The sequence below is a fragment of the Anomalospiza imberbis genome, chromosome 21 (assembly GCF_031753505.1).
Source record: "Anomalospiza imberbis isolate Cuckoo-Finch-1a 21T00152 chromosome 21, ASM3175350v1, whole genome shotgun sequence".
Taxonomy (NCBI): Eukaryota; Metazoa; Chordata; class Aves; order Passeriformes; family Viduidae; genus Anomalospiza; species Anomalospiza imberbis.
The window spans coordinates 10,491,693-10,514,854 of NC_089701.1; the positions used below are offsets into that span (position 1 = coordinate 10,491,693).

General features: G+C 56.3%; 1 protein-coding gene across 25 annotated transcripts in view; it reads left to right on the forward strand.

Moving 5' to 3' along the window:
• The first annotated feature begins 5,168 nt into the window (after positions 1–5,168).
• GRIN1 (glutamate ionotropic receptor NMDA type subunit 1) overlaps positions 5,169–23,162 on the forward strand; it is a 37,825-nt gene continuing 19,831 nt past the window's right edge. For 21 of the 25 annotated variants that reach the window (XR_011005709.1, XR_011005710.1, XR_011005707.1 and 18 more), the window contains exons 1-6: positions 5,169–5,602; positions 9,511–9,645; positions 16,735–16,911; positions 21,230–21,292; positions 22,073–22,173; positions 22,675–22,796. Coding sequence is in view for 21 of the 25 variants with exons in the window: in XM_068211620.1 (XP_068067721.1) it covers positions 5,345–5,602; positions 9,511–9,645; positions 16,735–16,911; positions 21,230–21,292; positions 22,073–22,173; positions 22,675–22,796 (856 nt within the window). In the remaining 4 variants the exon portion in view is untranslated. The remainder of the gene's footprint in view (positions 5,603–9,510; positions 9,646–16,734; positions 16,912–21,229; positions 21,293–22,072; positions 22,174–22,674; positions 22,797–23,162) is intronic. The other 4 variants (XM_068211631.1, XM_068211638.1, XM_068211618.1 and 1 more) reach the window with 1 other exon arrangement.

The following is a 23,162-nucleotide window of genomic DNA, read 5'->3' on the forward strand; positions in this document are numbered from 1 at the left end:
GTCCTGGTTTTGTCTCTGGAAGGGTTGCAAGTTCCAGAGCACCTCATTTGTCACTGAGCCCTTTTTCCTTCCCCTGTTTCAGCCTCACTGCAGCTCCAAAAGGTTGGAAATGCCCAGAGATCTCACTCTCCTCTTGACAGGGCACAGCCGTGGCACCCCTGCCCAACAGTGGTGCCTGTCACCACCTGGGCTCTGCTGGGGACAGACAGATACCTGGAGAACCTCCAGTGGCCCCTTTCCAGGGGAGTTTGGCCCCTCCAGCCCCTCCAAATGATGGGATGGGTTCTGCTTGAGCAGGTGCTGCACAGGCACCAACCACCACTCCTTGCAGTGGACAGGATGGAGATCGTTGCAGCGTCCCAGGGTTCCCAGAGAGTCCCTGGAGAGGGAGGGTGCCATTCCTGGTGTCAGCCCTGCTGTGGGAAGGCAGGCAGCCCCATGGGAGCTCTCCCAGGGACACCCAGGCTGAGCGTGGTGGGGGCACCAAGGGCTGCAGGGGGCTGACGTTCCCCAGGTGCTCCATCACTACGTCACCTTGCCCAGGCTCCAGCCTCCTCTGTGTGACAGTTCCAGGGGACTGGAACTCCCTGAGGACAAACTGTCCAATCTCCTGGGACACGATGTACAGGAAGCTGAAGCCCAGCTTCTGGCTGGTTTTCCAGAAGAAAATTGGAATGTTATCAAAATGAAATTTTCCCTACAGTGCATTTCAAACATGCAGATCCTGGTTTTCCCTCAGAAAATGTTCGCAGTTGAACTTCCCACCCCTCCTACTGCACATCTGACTGTGTTTCTGCACGCTCAGTTCCCTCTGATTGCACAGGAGGTGCTTTGGGGTTTGTCACCATCTCTGCCTCCAACCATTGCTGTTCCATGTCCCATCCTCTTACCTCTCACCAAATATCCCCCTGCCTGCCCAGGAACACCTCGGTGTTTCAGGCTGACTGCCTGCCTCTCATTTGAACTCCCCATCCTGGTGTGTGCCCAGCTCTGGGTGAAGGCAGAGCTCTGCTGGATGCTGGGAATGTCTCTGCACACAGGGGATGCAGGGGGAGAGACCCCTCCATTCTCACCAGCTGCTGGAGGGTGATGCTGCAGCTTCTTTCTGTGACAGCAGGGATTCCAGATGTGCCAAACACTCTGCTCAAGAGGGTGGCAAAGGCCTTGGGGGCCTGGAGCTCCTTCCCGTGGGGAGAGCGGGGTAAAGGTAACATGGATGCCCATGGATACCTAGAGCAGGGAGCTGTGCTGCCTGTGGACCCCAGCAGCCACTTCTGAACTGCAGAGTAGGCTGGCTCAGTCCCTCTCAGCTGGGAAAGCGTTCAGGAAGTGCACAGGGACTTAGGGACTGCAGTCCTTCCTGGATGTTGCCTAGAAAAGAATGGGAGACAGGGCTTGAACACACAAAAGCAACCAAGGGGCTGCTCAGACACTCCCACTTTGGTTTCCACCCCATTGCTCCCTGCAGCTCCCCCAGCAGAGGAACAGAGCCCTTGGGCACCTTCCCCTGCAGACTCCAGTCACTGCCTGTCTGTCTGGGTGGCTGATCCCGTGACAAGGACGTCCTGCTGTGTCCCAGCTGCTCACACAAACCACAGTCCCCAGAGCAGTGGCAGTGAGGACACACTGTGCCAGCCTCCAGGAGGGTTGTGAGGAGCTGCTGGGGCCCTGCACCCCCCTTGTCCCCTGTCCCTGCCTAGACCTCAGGCTGGGGTTTGGTGCTGTTCTCTGTCCCTGTCCTGGAAGGCAGCACGCTGCAACTGCATCCATTCTCCCCTCTGCTAGAGCAGTTCATGGGGAGTTTTTCCTCCAAATATTCTGAAGGATAGTTTCTCCATTTTTTTCAGCCTCTTTGTAAAGACTGTGACCCCCAGATCTGCAGGCAGCCTTCCTGTGCAGGGTTCCTCAGTGCTTCCTGCAGAGGCTCAAGTCATTACCAGCTGCTGCCCTGACTTCTCAAGGTGAATCCAAGGATGACAGTGCCACCTTTTTGTTTGGAAAATCATGATCTCTGACCCCCAGGTCAGTATTAGAGACCGCACTTACAGTCAGTGTCTCCACTGGATCTGCAGTCATGTCCAAAGAGCAGGACCAGCAATACTTGCTTCTACTTTCATGGATCTACACTGGCTGTCCTAAATTACATTCCAGTTCTGTGCTTATCAAAGAACCCAAGTGATTTGGCATCATTATTTGCTGTCTCACAGATTTTATCACCAGTGATTGCTTCCAGAGCAAAGGCAGGAATACTGAAGTGACAACTGCATTGCAAATCCTTTCATCCCTGTAGGAACACCCACGTCCCACGGCAGCTCTTCAGTACCAGGCCTTGGAGCCTTGCCATGGGCACTCTGCATGTGCTTTGCTCCATTTACACCTTAGATTAACCTTGCAGCTGCACACAGGAAGCATTTCCACAGCCTGTGTTGCAGTTACTGCTCTCAATTCCATTTCAGCTTTCTCAAAAGAAGAATTGTTTGGTAGCTTCACAAGGAGTGGCACAAATTGCATATTCTAATACTTATTTTTGTCTTCTATGAAATTCCCTATTGCCTTTTCTACCACCAGGACTGATGCCTTACCCCCCGAGGCAGGTGAAGCTCCCAGCTGGGTTCAGTGCTTCTCCTCTGAGGTCTCCAGATTTTACACTGGGTTACTCTGGCCTTGGGAGGAGTTACAGCAGTCACTGGCCCTCGAGGGGACACCTCACCCACACCCCTCCCATGCTCGTGTCCAGCCCCCTGCATCCAGGAGGCGCTGCATGAAGAGCAGGATCACACTGCACTAATTGCTAACAGGCAAGCCGAGTCAGATCTTGCCTTCAGTCATGGCCAAGGAGGTGGCCACGATGTGCCAGGAGGCAGCGACAGGGAAAGCAGAGAGCATCCCTGGCTGCCAGGACCAGCTGGGGGATGTGGCTGTGCTCCCCACGTACAGCTCCTGCCTGGGAAAGCCCTGCACGCTCCTCTGCCTTCAGAGGATCAAAGAGCCTGAGGACACAGCGAGAGGGAGACTCGTGTGGTGACAACATCTGTGCTGGCTGAGCCTGGCTGTGGGGCATTGTCATCCGGGCTGCTCCCGCTGCCAGCACAACACCGATGGGGGGCATGACCTGAGAGGGAAGCAGGCGTTTCTCAGATCTCCACAACTGTGCCAAAAACAAGAGGAGACAAAAAATGAAGGGAGGCACAGAGGGAAGAGCCTGCCAGCATGGTAGGCTCCATCCTAAGCATGGTCATCCCACACTCCTGGGCAACACAGGAGGGACTCAATAGCTGCACTCCTCCCTGCAGGGAGCTCCAGGTAATGAGAGGGAAAGAGCTCTTGCACTCCAAATATTGTTTCAAAGCCTGCCTTTTTCCTTTGTCTTCTCTGCCAAGCCACCTGCTGTGGCCAGGTCTTCACTTTGTTATTCTACTGCCATCTCACCCACCAGGATCCAGGTCTGTACAGCCCACTCCAGAGCAGTTTCTTCCCACACAACCTACTGCAGGTGCACCTGGTAGGCAGAGGAAGGAATGAAGTCAGCTCTGTGCAGACTGAGGGTAGGGATGCAACCCTCTTTGGCTTTCACCCTTTGTCCCTTCAAGACAAAGCCACCCTGTGTGAATTCAGCAAGGCCCTCAGCTCCGTGCATGGAGGAGTGGGAACGACATGGTGACACTGAAAAGGGTTAAGCTTTCCTGGAAGTCTTTTCCAAGAGCACAGCAGTGTTGGTGTGGAGCTCCACGCCAAGCACTGCAAGAGTTAAGGCGAGGTGGGGCCATTTTCCTTCTCTCACGGAGCGCATCACGACCTCCATGGGTTCCATTGCTTCCCCATGCAGCGGTCTGCAGCTTCCTGAGAGGGTCTCACAGCTGGAAGAGGCTGCAGAGCCCCCGAGCCCGGGCACGCTGAGCCCTGCAGCGTTACACAACGGCCATTTTGCTCCTGCAGCTCCTTCCGAGTGCATGTGGGCAATGTGGGACACAGGCAAAATGGTTTCCATGGCAACTCGCACTTCAGAGATGCCAGTGAGAAAATTTGCGTTGGGGGAAAATATTCTGCTTCAACTCACGTTGCAAAGGAAGGACAGAGGTGGGCTGCAGCAGCACCCCAGAAATGGCGGTGTAAAAATATCCCTGGTGGTTTTGGTTCTGCCATGCTCGGTCCATTCCCTGCCTGGGCTAGCTGTGGTGTTTGTCCCATGCAGTGACAAAGCACACCCTCTCACTACCTGAAACCCCGCTGTTTTTCTCCAGAAAGGCCAATGTGGCAGGTCTGGGGAGCAATGTGCTGTTCTGGCCACCTCACCACTCTGGCCCTGGAACGGGACAGATGCAGTCCAAGACTGAAACTCAGTCTCTTTCTGCCATGGAGCTGGACTCCCCTCCAGATGTTGGCCACTGGCTGCTGTGCCTCCATTTCCTTAAGGGAGGCTAATGGTAGCCCAACAACAGGTAGATGATGAGAACCCCAAGAAATCTCCTCAGCAGAGAAATCTTAAGGTCATATCCCAGAGTAATTTGGTAAATTTAATGGAGGAAAATGGCTGGTTGCCCTGTGAGCTAATGTCTGGAAGAGTGGTGGCTCTGTCTGGAGGGACAGAGTGAAGCCAAGGAACCAGGCTGAGCGTCTACTGAACATCTCTGCCCAGGAGCTATGCTGGTCAAGGGAGGGTTCCCCAGCACTGGAGTGCACACAGACCATGACAGAGTCCATGTCACACACAGCTGTCCCCAGGCAGAGCTGCGGAAGTGGGCAGAGGTGCTGCATAACTGGGAATATTGGTGTGGGACCGTGTTTTATCCCCAGTCCCTGGTTTACTGAATGCCTGGTGTGTCCGTGCCTTCCGAGGCACCGGGAATGCCCTGATCCCGAAAGGGCACTGCAGGTGAAAAGGGCGGAGCGGGACCGCCAGAGCTCAGCCCCGCACCAGCTGTGCACCTCCCGCACGAGCGACTCTCGCAGGAGGTGCGGGACGCGCCCGCACCCCGCCACGGGGACAGCGGGACCCGCGCCCTGCGAGCGGCGCCACCGACCCCGCAGCGACCCCGCAGCGCCCCGCGGGAGGGGGGCTCTGCCGCAGCGCCCGGGGCGGGCGGGGGTCCCGGGGGCGGGCGCGGGGCGGGCGCTGCGGCAGCGCGGGGCGGGCGGGGCGGGGCGGAGCGGCGGCAGCGGCGCGGGCGCTTCAGCACCGGGGAGAGCGCCCGGCAGCGCCCGGCAGCGCCCGCACCGCCCGCGCCGAGCGCCGGGCACGGCCCGGGGGCCGAGCCCGATGGGGCCGCGCTGAGCCGGGCGGGCGGCCCGCGGGGCGGGCGGGCGAGGGGCGCGGGGGGCCCGGCGGGCTCCGGGCCGCCCGTGGATGAGCACCATGCGGCTGCTGCTGCTCGCCCTCCTCTTCTCCTCCTCCTTCGCCCGCGCCGGCTGCGACCCTAAGATCGTCAATATCGGCGCGGTGCTGAGCACCAAGAAGCACGAGCAGATCTTCCGCGAGGCGGTGAACCAGGCCAACAAGCGGCACGGCACCTGGAAGCTTCAGCTCAACGCCACCTCCGTCACCCACAAGCCCAATGCCATTCAGATGGCCCTGTCCGTCTGCGAGGACCTCATCTCCAGCCAGGTACCCCGGGACGGCGACCCCCTCCCCTCCCCGTCCCCGGCGGGACCCGAGCCGCCACCCCCGCGGCCACCCCGCCCCGGCCCCGCGGTGCCCCTTGGCCGAGCCGCGGCGTGCGGGGTCCTGCCCGGGCCCGGGGCGCGCTGCCCGCATTGCAGCCTTTATGTAAGCGCGGCCGGCTGCGTGCTCCGTGCACCCCCGGGCACACCCGGGCACCCGCACACAGCCCGGGCACATGCGGGCACCCACAGATACCCTGGGGGCATACACGGGCACCTGCACAGCCGCCAGGCTCATATGGGCTCGCACACACTGCCCGGGGCACGCATGGCCACCTGCAGCGCCCACCCGGGTCACACATGGGCTCACACACACACCCCAGGGTGCACATGGGCATCACGCGCCCCCGGGCATACACGGGCTTTGGGGCACACAGGGGCACCCCCACAGCCCTGAGGTACACGCAGGCACACACACTCACCCCTCAGGGCACACAGGGATCACACACGAAGCCTGAGCACATATAAATTAACACAGACACACACATGAAGCTCAGGCACACACAGGCTCACACACACAGCCCCTGGGCACACACAGATTCACACACGAAGCCCAGCATGCACAGATTCACACATACCAGGGCACACACAGGCTCACACACACAGCCCCTGGGCACACACAGATTCACACACGAAGCCCAGCATGCACAGATTCACACGTACCAGGGCACACACAGGCTCACACACACAGCCCCTGGCCACACACAGGCCCCCATGCCCTGAGTTGTGCACAAACGTGCACCCAATGCTGTGCATGCACAGAAATATGCATGCACACCTACACCACACACAGGCACAACGGGCACACACAGAGCTAGGTGTGAGCACACACGGGCATCCCCAAACTGGGGGGACACGTGGACATGAGGAACACTGTGCGTGCACGCACACTGTGCACTCACACACATGTGGGAATGCTCACGGGCTGCACTTCATTTGCACACACACTCCATGTGCACACACTCCATGCACACACACACACTCCATACACACACATACTCCATGTGCACACACACACACACTCCATGTGCACACACACACACATACTCCATACACACACGCACACTCCATGTGCACACACACACACACACTCCATACACACACACACACACACACACACACTCCATGTGCACACACACACACACACACGCACTCCATGTGCACACACACACAGACTCCATACACACACACACTCCATGTGCACACACACATGCACACACACACACACACTCCATACACACACACACACTCCATACACACACACACACTCCATACACACACACATGCACTCCTTGCACACACACACACTCCATGTGCATGCACACACACTCCATGTGCACACACACACACACGCACTCCATGCACACACGCCACGTGCACACGTGCAGTGCTGTGCAAACATGGGCTCACGCACAGCACATCTGTGTGCACTCATGCCAGCGTGCACAGCTGCTGTGACACATGGACACCCACATCTGCGTGCAGGGACCTGGTACACCCACTGCCACACGCACACCCGAGCCACAGGCACACACGGCTGGGGGTGCAGACACACAGGCACACCTGCACAGACACACGGACACACGGACACAGGGTGCACACCTGCACAGACACACGGACACACGGACACATGGACACATAGACACAGGGTGCACACCTGCACAGACACACAGACACACGGACACAGGGCGCACACCTGCACAGACACACAGACACACAGACACACGGACACAGGGCGCACACCTGCACAGACACACAGACACACAGACACACAGACACACGGACACAGGGCACACACGGACAGACTCAGTGTGTGCTGTGTATGACTGCACACACGAGCACAGAATGACCCTCCCTCCTGTGGCCACGGGTCACTCTCAGCGCACCTGAGGGTGCAGCCCGAACCCTCAGTGCTGGTGGGTGCAGCCTGGGGTGCCCCGGGCAGCCTCTCCACCTCCCCTGCGTATGCCCTGGGCGCAGAGCTCGGTTAACCACCCCCAGGCCGTCAGTCGGGGCCGTCGGGGCACGGGCAGGCAGGTACAACCCACGCCCGCCTCCAGCACACCCCGCACACGCGGAAGGTCCGCGCGGGCCCGTGCGCAGATGCCAACGCGCGCCCGAATTGCATGAACGCCCCCACCACGGAGCCTCACCCGCCCCAAGGCGCAGAGAAAAGCGTGTGCGCACCCGGGCACGCACAGCCAGCGAGGGCAGGGGGCTGCAGGGGCCGCGTGGGGCAGAGCTGACGCCTTTACAGCTCAGCTTCCCGCTGTGGAGGTGGAGGACAGCTGGGGACATCCCTGGGGTGGTGGCCAGGGCGGGCAGCGCGGGCTCTCGCCGACCCCCGCTGTCCCCGGGCAGCAGGGGAGGCTCAGCGGGTCCCGCACCGAGCCGAGGCTCCATTCAGCGCTGCCGGCCGATGGATGCCCGTGGCCGTGCCACCTCCACGCCCAGTCCCCGCGCAGAGCCCGCGGAGCTGCGGCCGGTGCGGGCACAGCCCCGCGGGAGGCAGCGCAGCCGCGGCTGCTGGGGGCGCTGGGCTCGGGGTGCCCGCTCTGTGCCCACACGCCGGGGGCTGTCCCGGCCGCTGTGCCCCGCTCGGTCCCCGCTCGCTGGCGCCGTGCCCGAGCGGGGGCTGCGAGGCACAGGAGGGGCTGGCAGCCCGCGCACGCAAAATGGCTCCTGGCGGCGGCTGCCGTTCGCCACAGCCCAGCCCGAGCCCCGCACGGCCCCGCCGCTGCCCCGAGCCTGCTCCTGCCCCAGGGCCCTGCCCCGCCCTGCTGGGTGCCGGTCCTCACCCCGTGTGTCAGCACCGGGCACCTCTGCCCAGGGCAGCCCTTCCTCCTGCATCCCTAGGACCTTCCCAACCTCTTCTCTAGCAATTTCTCCCTACTCCCACGTAGGGTCTCCAGCCCCTGCCCCAGCTCCCTCTGCATCCTCAATTTACTCCCTCCCAAAGGCAAGCAGGATCGTCCCTCTTCCCCCCAGACCCCCGGGGCTCTTCCCCAGCCAGGCTTCATCCTCCTCTCCTGTCCTGGCAATCTGTCCCTCCAGCCCTGGCGCTGGGCAGATGCTTGGAGAAGGAAGAGTTATTTCCCCCAGACATCAACGTCCTTGCACTGATTCGCCCTAGCTGGAGACCTGTCACCAGCTGGGGACATTCCTTGTGCTGCGAAAGGGCATTGGTGTAATAAAGGATCCCAGGGAGTACCCAGCTCCTTCTTCTCCCTTTGACACAAAGTAGGATCCTGCTGGAGACCAAAATCCCAGCTCTGCCGTAACAGCAGAATTTTGCTGGGATCCTCCTTCCCCATTTTGGTATAGCCCAGATCCTTGGCCGAAGGCAGATCCTGGCTGCTGCCCCCGCCCTCCGCGCTCTGCCATTCCCGTGTGCCCAAGGCCAGATGGCTGACTCGCTCCCTGGCTCCGCACTCCCGCTCCTGCCACAGTCCCAGCTGACCACTTTGCTCGTAATAGTCCTCAGAGGGGAATTACAACCGAATATTAAATGTGTGGTTAAAGAAATCGCATTACACAGTGTGACTGGAAGGGAGATGCTTCCCTTTAATCTGTAATCCATGGAAGTTATTAGTTTAGCGAGCGGAGCGGCTGGGCATGGCATTCCATTAGGACATAACCCTGAGCAGAGCCATCACCTCCAGCCGAGGCACAGCACCCCTGGCTCCCGGCACAGCCCTTGCTTCCCCATTCCGAGCCATTGCAGTGCCATTATCATGTTAACATGGGGCTGTTTAGCATTGCAGGAAAAAAAAAAAAAAGGGAAAAAAATCACGCTCGATGGCCGTTGCGCTCCCGTGAAATAATGTTTGTGTCGTGTATCCTGTCCTACAGGTCTATGCAATATTAGTTAGTCACCCTCCTGCTCCCAACGATCACCTAACACCAACACCTGTATCATACACAGCTGGCTTCTACAGGATCCCTGTCATTGGTCTGACAACACGCATGTCTATATATTCTGATAAGGTAACTGATGCATGTTTCTGCTCTGGTTCCTCATACATGTGCTGTAAATCAAGAGTGCCCGTCAGGAGGGTTCATGATGTCTGCACTCTCTCTGTGTCTGTCCATCCACCCTCTCCAGCCCAGCCTGCAGCTCCCATTCTCTCTTTCTCTCTCTCTCTCTCTCTCTCTCTCTGCATTCCAGGGTACATCATTTTTTTGCAGCTGCCAGTGCTGACCTACATAGTGCCAGCTGATTTCTGCAGCGCTGCTCTGCCAGGCTGCTGGGCTCACTGCTCTCCAGCCACGGCAAAGGCACGAGCTGGCTCCTGCCCTGCTCACTGCTGACAGCCAGGGGGTCCTGGGGGCTCTGGGGGCCTGGGAGGGGCAGAGGATCCTGTCACAGGGGCTGGGAGGTTGTTTGGTTGCATTCACTTCTCTGGGTTTGTGGGATATTGGTAGGGGAGATAACAGAATATCCTGAGGCTTCACATGACATTCAGTCTGGCCAGCACTCAAGACAGAGGTTCAGATTCCAGTGTCTCAGCTGTCCCTGTGGGAACTCAGAGACTTCCAGGCTGGATGAGGTCCTGCCATGTGCAGGCAGTACTTGGGCAATGAGGTGCTGCCCTGGCCCTCTGCTCACAGCCCGTTTGGCAAACACCTAAAGCTTTAGGAAAGGCAAAAGGAGGAGCTGAGCAGAGCCAGGCCTTCCAAATGCCACTGCAGGATTTCATCCAGGCACACGAGCTCAGTGGGTGAGATCGAGCCTGCTTCAAAGCACGAATCAGCCTTTGCTTGGAAAATGTGAATATTCACAAATGTAAATGTTCAGTGCAAAAATAGTCACTCCACCTACATGGTAAATAAAGTCAAATTTCAGGAGGAGGAGCAGAAGCTCCCAGAGAGGCACCAGCAGCACTGCTTGGCTGGAGCAGCAGCAGATTTTGGCATCTCCCACCAGGGATGCCATGGCAGGGTGGTCAGCAAGCCAGGACCACGGCAGTGATGGTGATGGTGGCTGGCAGGGCTGGGGACCTGCACACCCTGGCAGGGTCCCAACAGCCATGGTTAGATGGAAAGGGATGGCAGCAAAGCTGGCAGAGCAGGCAGGAATTGTTCAGGAGGGATTTGCTTCTTGCTGCTCTGGGGAGGAGATGGATCTGACAGGAATGTCACTGAGAGGATCCTTGTCACAGGGCCCACCATGGCAGTGAGAGGGGACCCTGTGCCTCCTCTCTGCTCCATCTCTGCAGGGCTGTGCCCAGTAAAGCAGGCCTGCCCACCTGTGCAGTCCAGCCTCGTGCTGGCCTGGAGTGCTTACCCCCAGGGGCTGACCCTGTCCTCTCCTTCTGCCAGTCTTTTCCTTTTTAAAATGTGTTTTCTGCAGAGCAGCCTCCTAACCCCCGCCTAACTCACTTCAGGGCTGGAGGAGAGACCCACGGCCACAGTGGTGACTCAGTGTGCCGGCAGGGAGATGCTCTCCATGCAATATTTGGGGTGCTGAGCAGGTTCAGGGCTGTGGGGTACACTTGCCAGGCAGAGGCTGGGCAGGGAGCCCAGGCTGCCCACCCCAACACCCCTCAGAGCGCTCCTGCCTGGCTGGCATCATGCTCAGCCTCCTGCCCACCAAGGCTTGCAGCTCTCTGAAGAACAGAGAGCTGCAGGCAGGAGATGGGGCAAAGGCAGGGACTGAGAAGAGGAACTAAGGATGTTTAGACAGTGGAGGGGACAGCAAAGGTGAGAGTGCAGTGGGGGACGGGGGTGTGGAGCTGTGGGATAGGACAGTGGAAGGTTCTGCACACCCCATGCAGGACAGGCTGGCTCGTGACACAGGGATTTTCTGCTGTTCCCTTTTTGGTTTCCAGAGATCAGCTTGCTTTCTTTTTTGTTTTAGCTCAGGAAATTATATCTTTCAGCTTAGTTTCTATGGAAACAAGCTTGTAGGATCACTTTTTATGTACGCCCCTAATTGGTTTTGGAGGCATCAGACAATTTTAGCTGAATTTCGCAGGGAGCTGAAGTTGGGTTAATTTTCATTTTCTCAAGGCTACCAGGGGAGGAAAGGTGTGGGCCTCAGCATGGACAGGTTTGCCCAGAACCTTTTGATGCTCTCAGAGCATGTCCAGTCCAGCACAGTGGTCCATGAGCTGTACCAGTCTTTCAGCAAAGACACCCGAGGGAAGTGAGTTTTACTGTTCCAGTATCCAACCATTTGTTCCAGAAATAATATTGCAGTTATCAGGCAGAGCACTCTGGCTTGGTCTCCTTGTACCTCTCATGAAGTCATGAGCTGTTCCTTCACTGAGACCCTCACAGCATCCAGCACAGTCCTGCCTGCCGGGGAGGGGTCTCTGGGGTCCCATCACCTCTGAGTGAGGTCAGCAGGGAACTGGAGGAGAGAAGGAGTCTCAAGGTAAAGGCAGCAGAGTGGTTCCCATCACTGTGGTGTCCATAGCTATGGAGAGCCCTCTGGGGGGATCTCATGGGCTGAGCATTGCAAAAATCCCCCTCTGACTTTCCCTCAGTGCTCCTGTCCCCCACAGGCCACTGCGGGTGTTTATATCTGCTCTGCATCTCAGCTGGAACAAACGAGATGACACTGACATCCTGGCACCATGAAAAATGTGAGCTGACCCTGAGTGTGAGAGCACAGCTCAGGAAGGTCTGTGCTCCTCAACACCACCACGTGGGACCTCTCCTACCTGAGGGGCTGGAGGGACACCTGGGTGCTGAGCCCCTTACCACCCCACAGCAGATTATTGCAGCACAGGAACAGGGAGATAAATTGATAAATTAAGAGACCTCCTCTGCTGCTGGAAGAGTTGGAAAATGGAGTTTAGACATGCTGCAATTGGAGAGCTTTTTCAGTTTCAGCACCTTGCCCTGGTTGTTAAGTGAGGTCTGTCTGTCTCTCCAGTCAGGGGATGGATTTCCCTCTGGTTCCTGCTCCCAGTGGAACCATTCCAGGCCCTCACAGGGCTTGTTCACTGAAAAGGGTTTGCTGCTTTATTACTGGCCTCACTGGCAGTCGATGCTCAGCAGAAGCCCTGTTAGTCAGGGTGGGAAGGTGCAGGTGGGGACAAAAGTGGCTCTTGTTGACCAAGGTCAGGGTCAGTACTCCTTCACTGGCACCCACAAGGGATGACTGGACAGGCTGCTTGGTGCGGCACAGAGATGTTTGTCCTGGGAGTGGGGAGTACAGCCCTCAGCAGGGCAGGAAACCACTCAGGAGGGCAGCAAAGCCCCCAGCAGGGCAGCCTGGAATGTGCAAGAGCAGGCCAGGGTAGTGGAGAGATGGCCTCATGGAGCCTCCACCTGGCAGCAGATCCCCAGGCTCTCAGATTCCAGCTGGGAGCAGGACAGAGCAGCCCCAGCACCCCACCATGGCCCTGCCCCATCCCTTCCTCCGTGCACTGCAGGGAAAGGCAGAGAGTGCACTTTGCTCTGGGCTCCCCATCCTCTGCCCCCAGAATCCCTCCCTGCACTCGTCTGAGCGATGTCAGGGCTATCTCAGCTCCCTCCCACCTCCACAGCTGTCGTGTGGGGCAGTGGGCAGGCCCCTTCCATGGAAACACGGGCCAGCACTTCTTTCTCAGGCCCAGCTGGGGAATTTTACCAAATTTTCAGGAGCTTTACAGATTGGGATCTCTGACAATCTCTTTGAAATTCCCCAGGCAGCTCAGCTGGGGAGTGCATTGCTAGAAGAGGGGCTGACCCCTCTGCCGTAGGAAAAATCCCCCCCGGCCGTGGGCTCTGACTGGGGTGAGCCCCTGGGCAGACAGAGCTGCAGAAGGTAACAAACCCTGCGCTCACGGTCTGAGCAAGGCCCTGCTGGGACACACAGGCACAGCCTGCTGGCCCAGCCATGCCCTCTCCGCCGTGGATAAAACCCGTGCCAAGGCAGCCGCGGGGCTCTCCCCCAGCTCAGAGCCTGCTGCAGGCCGTGCACAGGACTGCAGCACCCAGGCAGGGTCCCTGCAGGGGTGGCTGCACTCCCGTGCTCTGCAGGAGCAGGCTCACAGCTGTGCAGGCACAGTCTGTGCTTTTGCACGCACACACGCGATCATCTGCTCGAGCAGCTCCTCTTTGTATGGGATTGCATTGGATATTTGCAGTTGTCAAGTCCTGACCCCACACAGAAATCATCACAGAATCCCAGACTGGTTTGGGTTAGGAAGGACCTCAAAGCCCACCCAGTGCCACCCCTGCCATGGCAGGGACACCTCCCACTGCCCCAGGCTGCTCCCAGCCCTGTCCAGCCTGGCCGTGGGCACTGCCAGGGATCCAGGGGCAGCCACAGCTGCTCTGGGCACCCTGTGCCAGGGCCTGCCCACCTCACAGGAAATATCCCCAACCTCCCAACCCTGCTCACTCTGGTGCCTTTTGCCTCCAGCTCCCTGGGTTCCTGCTGAGCCTGGGCACTGGATTTCACCCCAGCCTGTATTTGCTGCCATGTTGCAGAACTAGAATGAAGTGGAGGGGCACAGGGCTGAGCACTCAGGTGTGGGTGGACTGCAGGGAGGTTTGGGGTTGGTGTGAGCCATTGCCATGGTCCCACTCCAGCACTGGCGGGCACCAGGCACACTCAGAGCAGAGCAAGGGGTGAGGATCCTACAAACCACCTTCCAAGGCCAGTGTGGATTTGTAATGAGGAGTAGTTTTTGCTGTGTGCCTGATCCTAGGGGAGGGAGTGATGACAACACAGGACAACAACCTGGACACACACCAGGGACACAGCTGGAGCAGCTGAGTGAGCCCACGCTCTGTGCTGTCTGCCCCACAGAGGCTGTGCTAAAAACCACAGGCCTTTTTTAACAGTTATTTGCCAAAAAATGGGCTAGTGAGGGTGCATCAATCCCTGCACCCCCATGCTCTGCAGTGCAGCCCATGTGCCCGTGCCCAGCAGAGCTCTGTGCTGAGTTTCAGAGGGGTGTGACAGGGACCTGTGGGATGTCAGTGCTGGGATGGGGATATCAAATCACACCAAGCTGGAGTCTCACCTGTCAGTGCACAGCACAAGCTGGCCATGTGAACCTCTGCGGGACTCTCTGTTCATTTTTCTGCCAATCTTTGGCCCTCGCAAAGATGCTCAGGAGTCCCAGGTGCTTCAAAAGCTGTGCCAGACCATGAGTGCTCATCCTGAGATCTCAGCTCATGAATTTTTCTTCATTATCCTATTTGAAAACCACAGTTCAGGGATCCAGGAGCTGAGATACCACCAGAGTCTGTCCATGACCCTTTTGACACCACCTCAGAAAGCAAATTTCCCTGGACTGTTAAACCAAGTTGCCCCCCAACAACTTTGTAGTAATTTTTTCCTCTGAACCCAGTGATATGCATTTACAATACTTAAGAAAGCCATGATGGGTTAAACACCATTTTTGCAAGCTGGTTGGGAAGCTAGAAAGCAATTTGATGCAATATATGGAAATGTCAAAAATTTTTCCATTTCAAAAAGGGATTGAAATAATTTTTATAGGTGTTTTAACCTGTGTTTCTCTGATTTCTTTCTTTAATATTATTTTTTCTGTTATTTTTTCAGCTCTTTTCTCTCTTCTGATTTGTTTCCCATTTCCAATTTCACTTTCCCTGGATTTCCTTAAAGCAATTAAAAATGCTCAGGGGTTGAAAATTAAAAATGCTTAGACCCAGATGGTGTGCCCCAGCCCAGGCTGTGCAGCTGGACCTGGAAATTCCTGAGCATCTCTGCTGACGTCAAAGAGATCTTGAACACTGTGTTAGTGTGGACACCATGGTTGTCTTCCCATTGTTTGTCCCTATGGGGCTTTTTCCCAGTCCCATGGGTTACTGCTGGTTTTGTGGGGTGAGCTGCTCTTCCTGTAACTGTAATGTCTGTATCAGTCATACTCTGAGAGTCTTGCTGGGGCTCCCCTGGTTTGTTTCCTCCTCTGGTTAAACATCCACCCTTCTCCTCAGTGTCTCACGTTCAGGAAATGTTCCTAGTGCTGTGGTGGCTTTGCTGCTGCCCCATTCCCGGGTGTTGGGCTGGGGCAGGAGCAGGGACCTGCTGACCCTGTGCAGGGAGCCCTGAGCACAGCAGGGAGTTTGCTTCCTCTTTTACATATTTCATGGTCTGGTTTGACATTGTCACTGTGTGGAGTGTGAGGAAGATGATTTATCTGGTGTGTCTGTCCTCCTGTGTGTGTCCATGGGGAACATGATACCTTTTCCTTCCCAGTGTGTATTACTTTGGCCCATTCAGGACATTTCTGACCCATTCTGGGTCTGGTCTCTGGATGAGCAGGTCTGGACAAGCATCTCTGTTTGGTCCAGACAACCATCCCAGCCTTAGAAAAAGAAATATTATGGTGCTTTATTTTTGTCCTCTCCAGTTCTGGCTCCTGCCTCCCTGCAGCATGTAGCTGGGCTGTCAAGTAGGGTCCGTGCTGAGCATGAGCACTTTCACTTCCAATATTTGACTCTAGGGCTTTTTGGGCAAGCTGCATTTGTTTGAAAGCTCTCTGTCAGCTCCAGCTTTTGGTCTGATTGCTCCCCTAAGAGCACTGTACTTAATTAGGCTGGAATTGCCATTGCACAATCACCCAACCATAACGATGTCTTTAACCGAACCAGAGAGGTTTGCTGGGGCACGGGTCCAGAGCTGCCTCCTCTGCCTGCTGCTGCAGAACAGGCTGACCTAGAAACAGCCAGGGACCATGTTATAAAACTGCCTTTCTGAACTTCTGCCATGGCAAATGACGAACACACAGCTGCCTGTACCTGCCTCTTGCCTTCTGAAGGGAATTCTTTTGCTTTTTGATGTCCATTGTCTGGTAATTATTTAAAAGGTCAAGAGGCAAGGCTATATTTGCACTGAGCACTGCTGGTCATTCATGGCTCAATAGGCTTTTCTTCTCTGTGCATTTCTGGGCCACAAAGCAGAAACCCCTCTTTGCCATGCTCTGGTTTAACCACAGAGAGGTGCAAAGTCATACCCAGGGTTTGCTTCCCAGCCAGAAGGAAGGATGCAGGTCCCAGAGGTTAGCTCAAGGTGTGCATCCCCCAAATGGCTTTGTGATCCCAACCCTGTCCCTGCAAATGTGGCTGACACCCCCACAGTCCGTGTTGAGCTCTTGTTCTTCCTTGCAGAGCATCCACCTGTCCTTTTTGCGCACGGTCCCACCTTACTCTCACCAGGCCAACGTCTGGTTTGAGATGATGAGAGTCTTCAACTGGAACCACGTCATTCTGATAGTCAGCGACGACCACGAGGGTCGTGCTGCACAGAAGAAGCTGGAGACCCTCCTGGAGGAGAAAGAGTCCAAGGTCAGTTCCTGAACATTGTCTTGTAGCTTTGTTTAAGCAACAACAACGAAACTAGAAGTCTTGGGCTGTTGTATGTATGTAGATTTCTGTATGTAAAACACCTTTTCTTTCCATTGTAACATGGCTAACATGCTTAAAGCATCAACAGTGTCTGACTAGTACCTGACAGAACTTTGTACTTTATTCATTTCACTTGCTTTGCCATGGTCAAAATCTCCTACATGTAAATCGACTACAAAATGAAGGGAAGGATAACCTGGAGCTCTGCAAATGCCTTGCCCGAGTTTCCCACCCAAGGAGAGGACCAGTCGCTCAGTTTAGGGAAGCACCTGCCCCACTGCAGCTGCCCCGGGGCCAGGCAGACCCAGCAGTGCCAAACCCACCCGAAAAGCAGCTTCTGAATTGGCCAACGGGGGTCAGCTCAGTGCTTAGGAAGGGCAGGGCAGCGGGGCTGTGATGATCCTCCCGCTAGCGCTGTCGGCCCGTTCCCATCTCCATCGAAGCACATGCTAAACGCTGCTTTCCTGACACCCCATGCATGGCAGGGCTGGGGGTGGGACCTCGCTCCTGCTCGTGGGGCCAGCGAGAGCAGGGAGGGAGGCAGGGCAGGGCCCCGAGGAGCTGGGGACAAAGCACAGACCTGCGGCGTGGAGGGAAAGATCTGAACAAGTGTTCGTTCAAGACAAGCAAAGAAGCTTCAAGAACACTTCAGAGAAGTGTTCAAGACAGCACAGGAAGCTGTGTGGCTGCAATCTGGAAAGCAAGGAAACACCTCCTCTCCCAGCGTGTCCTCTCTTGGGCAGTAGGGTGAGGTCCCCTCCGGATGGGCTGAGCCTGAGTTCATCCAAGTCTCCAGCAGCATCAGGGCAGTCACCCATTTGGGGATGTTCCCTCCTGGGTCACAGGCAGGGACCCCAACCTGCTCTTTCCAGCCCCTCCTGCAGCTGCTAGACCTTTGGCAGTCCCTCAGCTGTTGAGATGTGGCCATGGACGCTTCTTGTGGTTGGAGTTGGTGGCTGAGCTGCGAGATGGGACCCTGTGACTGCTCTTCATCACCTCCCTGGAGGAACAACTGCTGCAGGGGTGCAGGCTGGCACAAGCCACACTGACCAACAGACTCCTGATTTTGGTGGTGATTTTCAAGAAGTTTCATCCTTGCTGCATCCCATGCTATCTCAAGACACTGATGTTCCACCAGCCACAGAGGGATCCTCCCGCCTCCAAGGGCAGCTTTCCACTGGGTGACAGCAGGACAGTGCTTTTCTCCAAAGCCTCATGCCAGCACAATGCTCTTCATACAGGGAGAGCCATTGTCAGTCTCTCATCCCTCCTCTTGCATCTTTTGAATTCCACTCTCTGTTTTCCTGTAGTTCCCGTGCATCCCATTTTGCTGTTCCCTCTCATGCCTCCACTCCCATTTGCCCCATTTGGTGCTCCCAGGCACAGAGTGCATTTCTTCTTCAGCCTGTCCACCGCGTAGGAAAGCCTTTGAGAGCTTGAAAGATGGAGAGGGAGGGTCTTGTCCTCAGACCTTCCCCGTTTTGCACTGCATCTACCACATGTCTTGGTGTCCTCTGGCAGCCCCTGGGCTGCTGCAGATGCTCAGGCCACTCTCCAGCCTGGGGCACCTGCTCTGTCCCAGTAAGTCACCTTGTCTTCTCTTTGGGGTGTACCACTGCATCTTGTTTCTTTTTCCTTTGAGAAAAGGTCAGGCAGACTTGTCTGACTGGTCTTGCAGGTGGCAGATACCCCTTTTGGGGCCTTGCTGTCTTCCTCCACCTCTTCTCTCCAGTCTCTCTTCTGATCACAGATGTGCTGACTTTTTTCATGCCATGAAGTTGTACCATGGGCCCCTCTCCAGCCTCTCCAAGGGCAGCCTGGGCCCTGGGGAGGGAGCAGGCAGGAGACCTGATCTTGACTTCTTCAAGGCTTAGATCACAGCCCCTGAGGACATGGAGGACCTGCTCAGGGTCAGAGACTCACCTGCCCATCTGGGCTCTTGGTTTGGGGCATGGCTTTGCCCCCAGGGTCTGTGCCAGCCCCGTGTGCCATCCAGGCACCACTGTGTGGGTCTGCACCTCCAGCAGCACCCTGAGCCCAGCACCCAGGCCGTGCTGGCCAGCCCTGGAGTGCCCCCCATGTGCTGGCCTTGTCCTGGGGCTGTCTGCAGCAAACCTCAGCCTGGAGGTGCTGCTCCACCCAGCACAGCTCTGCTTGTTCGTGGGGCTGCTGGGGCTCCGAAAGGAGTGCTGGACACTGAAACCAGAGCTTGGGGTCAGAGGTGGCAGGTCCCTGCTGTGCTGCCTGCCTTTCTCTGGGACAGTGGCATTCATGAAAGTGGCAATTTTTTGAGTGATCGCAGGAGCACATGGTGGAAAGGGAGCTTGTGATTTGTCAGTCCCTGTGTGAAACATGAAGATCAGAGAAGGGCTGCAGGACCACATGGAAAAATGGGAAAAGGAGGATTACTAGTGTAGTTCTGGAAACAGGGCTAGTGACAGGGAGAGGTGACCAGGGGCCAGCCTTGTTGTACTGAAGGTTCTGCTGACCAGCCTGGGCCAACATGCCAGCATATCCCAGGAATTTCTAGTTGGTGGCTGCAGCATGGATGATCAAGTTTTTGGCTACATTGACAGTGCCTCGGGAGAAGTGACCAGTGTTGCCTGATTGGAGAACATTCCTGCTGTCCTGCTGCATCTCTGGTCCCCTTGTAGCAGTTATTACTCCAGGGCTCAGCAGAAGCCACTAAGAAGCCACTGCAGAAATCCTTGCTGTGGGAGTCATCAGAAATGAAGGCAGACCTGGGCTCCAAACAAATTTTGCCTCTTCACATACTTTTCCTTGCCAGGACCCAATTTCTTTAAGCAATGAAAAACCTGTCAGGCTGTGTCCAAGGGGAAGAAAGGAAAGGTCACACAGCTGCATGGAAAGGAGACCTGGCAAGATGTCCTGCCAAAGACTGGCCTGAATGCTCAGGAAAAGGCAAGCGAATTAGTCTGGAAAACAAGATGAAGAGCAATGTGTCTGTCTGAGGAACAGCCTGGGAGCATGGACTGCTGTGCACCGGGGGTGCAAAGGGTTGGGTTTCTGGCAGGGACCCATTGCCATCAGGTGCTGGAAAAATGGAGACGAGAGTAGAGCTGTGTCCCACACCCCATGTACACAGATCAGGGATGCTCAGCTAGGGTGGGGTCAAGGAGAAGATGTCACACTATGTTCCACCAAAACCTGCCAAGCCCTCTCCTGAAGGCACCATCAGGTTGTTGTTACTGGCCTGGCCGCAAGGGCTGCTCCCGGAAGGTCCCGGGGCTCTGTGCAGGCTGCTGCAGGGCCAGGGCTCTGAGCAGAGGCTGTGGGACCTCAGCACGCTGCCTGCTCGAGAGGAAACCTCCAGCAGTGGGTGCCCTGCCCCGGGCTCCTCTGGGGCCAGGCAGCACCCGCAGCTGAGGCAGCAGAGCAGGGGAGGAGCAGGATCGCTGCCCCAGCCCGATCTCTCCGGGGTCAGTCCCAAGCCCCGCTGGCAAGCTCCAGTCAGCAGCATGGAGACCACCAAGCAGTGAGCCCCACTAGCCATGCTTAGGGCCAGCTTACGGGCACCCTGGTCTCAGGTAGCTGCACCTCCCAGGGCCACGCATGTGCAGAGCCATGAGGTGCCCTGGGCCCTCACCAGGGACCAGGTAAAAGCTGCAATGCCATCCCATGTTCACCATTGCTTCATATCGCCACGCTTTGAGCCAACACGGGACCTAGAGAACTTTATCTTTCTCTTTTGGATGTCAACAGAGCTCAGAAAGCTGCTCCCTCCTTTCAGGGGGTGAGAGGTTCAGCTGAGACACCTCACTTTGTGTGGACTCTCTGAGGGTGGACAGGACTGTAATGCTGATAGTGACACTAGTAATGCTAATACTCTTAATTGTAACAGTTTGCCTTTATCCAGCACTTTCCATACACAACATTTTGTCCTTTACTTCCACAGTAATTCCATGGAACCCCCACCACTTAGGCCCTTAGATTGTTTCTGAGCTTAAGGTAAAAATTCCTTGCTGAAGAATTCCCCAGTCCCTCAAGGGAAAATGCAACTGCATCGCACCAGCTGTGACACTCAGGCTTTGCTCTCAGATTGCTCCGTGACGCTCCCGTGAGAGCTGAGGCACAATCTCTCCTGATAGTGGTTTTTGCGAGCTCCAGCGTTATAGAGACCCTTTAGCAAACAGTGGAGGAGGAGGTGGATGTTGGATTGCTTTACTACACGTCATTTTCAACTGTTTATAATATTCTTCTGTGTCTACATATTTTCTCTGTGCACATTATTCATCAGAGTAAAAAAAGGAACTATGAAAACCTCGACCAACTTTCCTATGACAACAAGCGAGGACCCAAGGTATATATGCATGGAAATGCACGCCGCCCACCAACCTAACTAGCAAATGAAAAATAGCCACAGCCAACAGAAAAATAAAAAAAAAAAAAGAAAAAAAGAGAAAGAGAAAGAGAAAAAAAGAAAAGAAAAGAAAGAAAAAAATTCCATGACTATGTTTCTTGGTAGCACGTTTTTATGTTGAGATAGTTTGGTTTGGACTTGAGAATGGAAACTTAGCCAGCTGACCCTGGAAGGATTTCTTTTTGAAACATGCATGTGAACCAGTAATTAACTTGCAAGTTCTTTTTTTTTTTTTTTTGAAAAGTTGAACCAACCCCCCTTCCTCCCCAAAGGAAACAGTTCCTTGGTGTAAGTTGCTCACTTTGATTCCCAAAGGTTAACCCTGTGCAATATGTTTTTTTCATTTCCCATGTTTTTGAAAAACAACACTCGTTTGAGTTTTCAATTGCATTTCAAAGCCTTTTTCTCTTTCCTGTACAATGCACGCCTCTTTTTGGGTCTTGATTGACTTCAGTTTGCATGCACAGTGCAAAAAAAAAAAAAAATAAAACAACCAAAAAGCCAAAACCTTAAAAGAGAAAGGAAGGAAGGAAGGAAGGAAAGAAAGAAAGAAAAGAAAGAAAGGAAAGAAAAACAAAAAAAAAAAAAACTATAACCAATCTTATTTAGCAGACTTTTGTGCAGTTTAATGAATTCTCTTGACCCTTTTCTAGATAGCATGGCTCTCACCACCAGTCCTGGGGCTCACTCACTAACCAGCTTTGCTCACACTCATCACAGGCTGAGAAAGTGCTTCAGTTTGACCCTGGGACCAAAAATGTGACAGCGCTGCTGCTGGAGGCGAAGGAGCTGGAGGCCAGGGTCATCATCCTCTCTGCCAGGTGAGCCATGCCGCCCCTTCCCCTCCCTGCTCTGATTTCCTCTCTCCCGGCGCTGCCCAGCGCTGGAGTCAGTGTGGATTTGGGGTTTGACAGCCTTCCAAGGAGCCTGAGAGAACCCCCCACTGCCAGCCCCTGTCCCGGGCAGCTGGAGGGTGCTGAGGGTGCTGCTGGCCGGGCAGTGACAGTCCCCAGCGTGGCTGCCGTGTCTGGCTGTGCTGCAGAAGCAGCCGTGGTTACTGATGGTGCGTCCTGATCCAGCTGGGAGGGAGGGGAGCCTGATGGCCTCAAGCCTTCGGCCGATGGGCAGATGTGCAGGTGCTCAGCAGCGCCGGGAGCTGCGGGATCGGGTGAAGCTGAGCGCCAGGGTCCCATGGCATCGAGGATTTAGCCATGGCCCAGTAGTCAGAGTCACCTGGGGTGGCACCGCCGCTTCCTTGGGGTCTGACAACGGGGCCGGCCGGCAGCTGGAGCCCCATGGCCGTTCCCTTCCTGTCGTTGCAGCGAGGATGACGCGGCCACGGTGTACAGATCAGCAGCCATGCTCAACATGACGGGCTCGGGCTACGTGTGGCTGGTGGGGGAGCGGGAGATCTCGGGCAATGCCCTGCGCTACGCCCCGGACGGTAGGCACCCCCCGAGCCCCGTGCCGCTGCAGCCAGGCTCGGAGGAGCCCGGGGGAGCCGGGAGGAGCGGCCCCTGCCCTGCCCGGGACCGCCCGGGCTGGGGGAGCGCGGTGTGTGGTGGTCCCGAACGGAGGGTCCCGCTCTGCTCTCGGCTCCCTCCCCCTGCGTGGGACCCAGCCTTGGCCACCTTGGGGCTGCCGCGCCCCAGATCCGTGTCACTGCGGCTTTGCAAGCTGCCTGTCACCCGGGAAGGCTCGGGCAGGGACGGGGGATGGAGCTCGGGGTGTCAGGGTGCCAGCCCGGCCCTGCTGCCCCTGCCTGCTCCTGCCTGAAGCTCAGGCACCTTCCCACTGCATCCGAGGGATC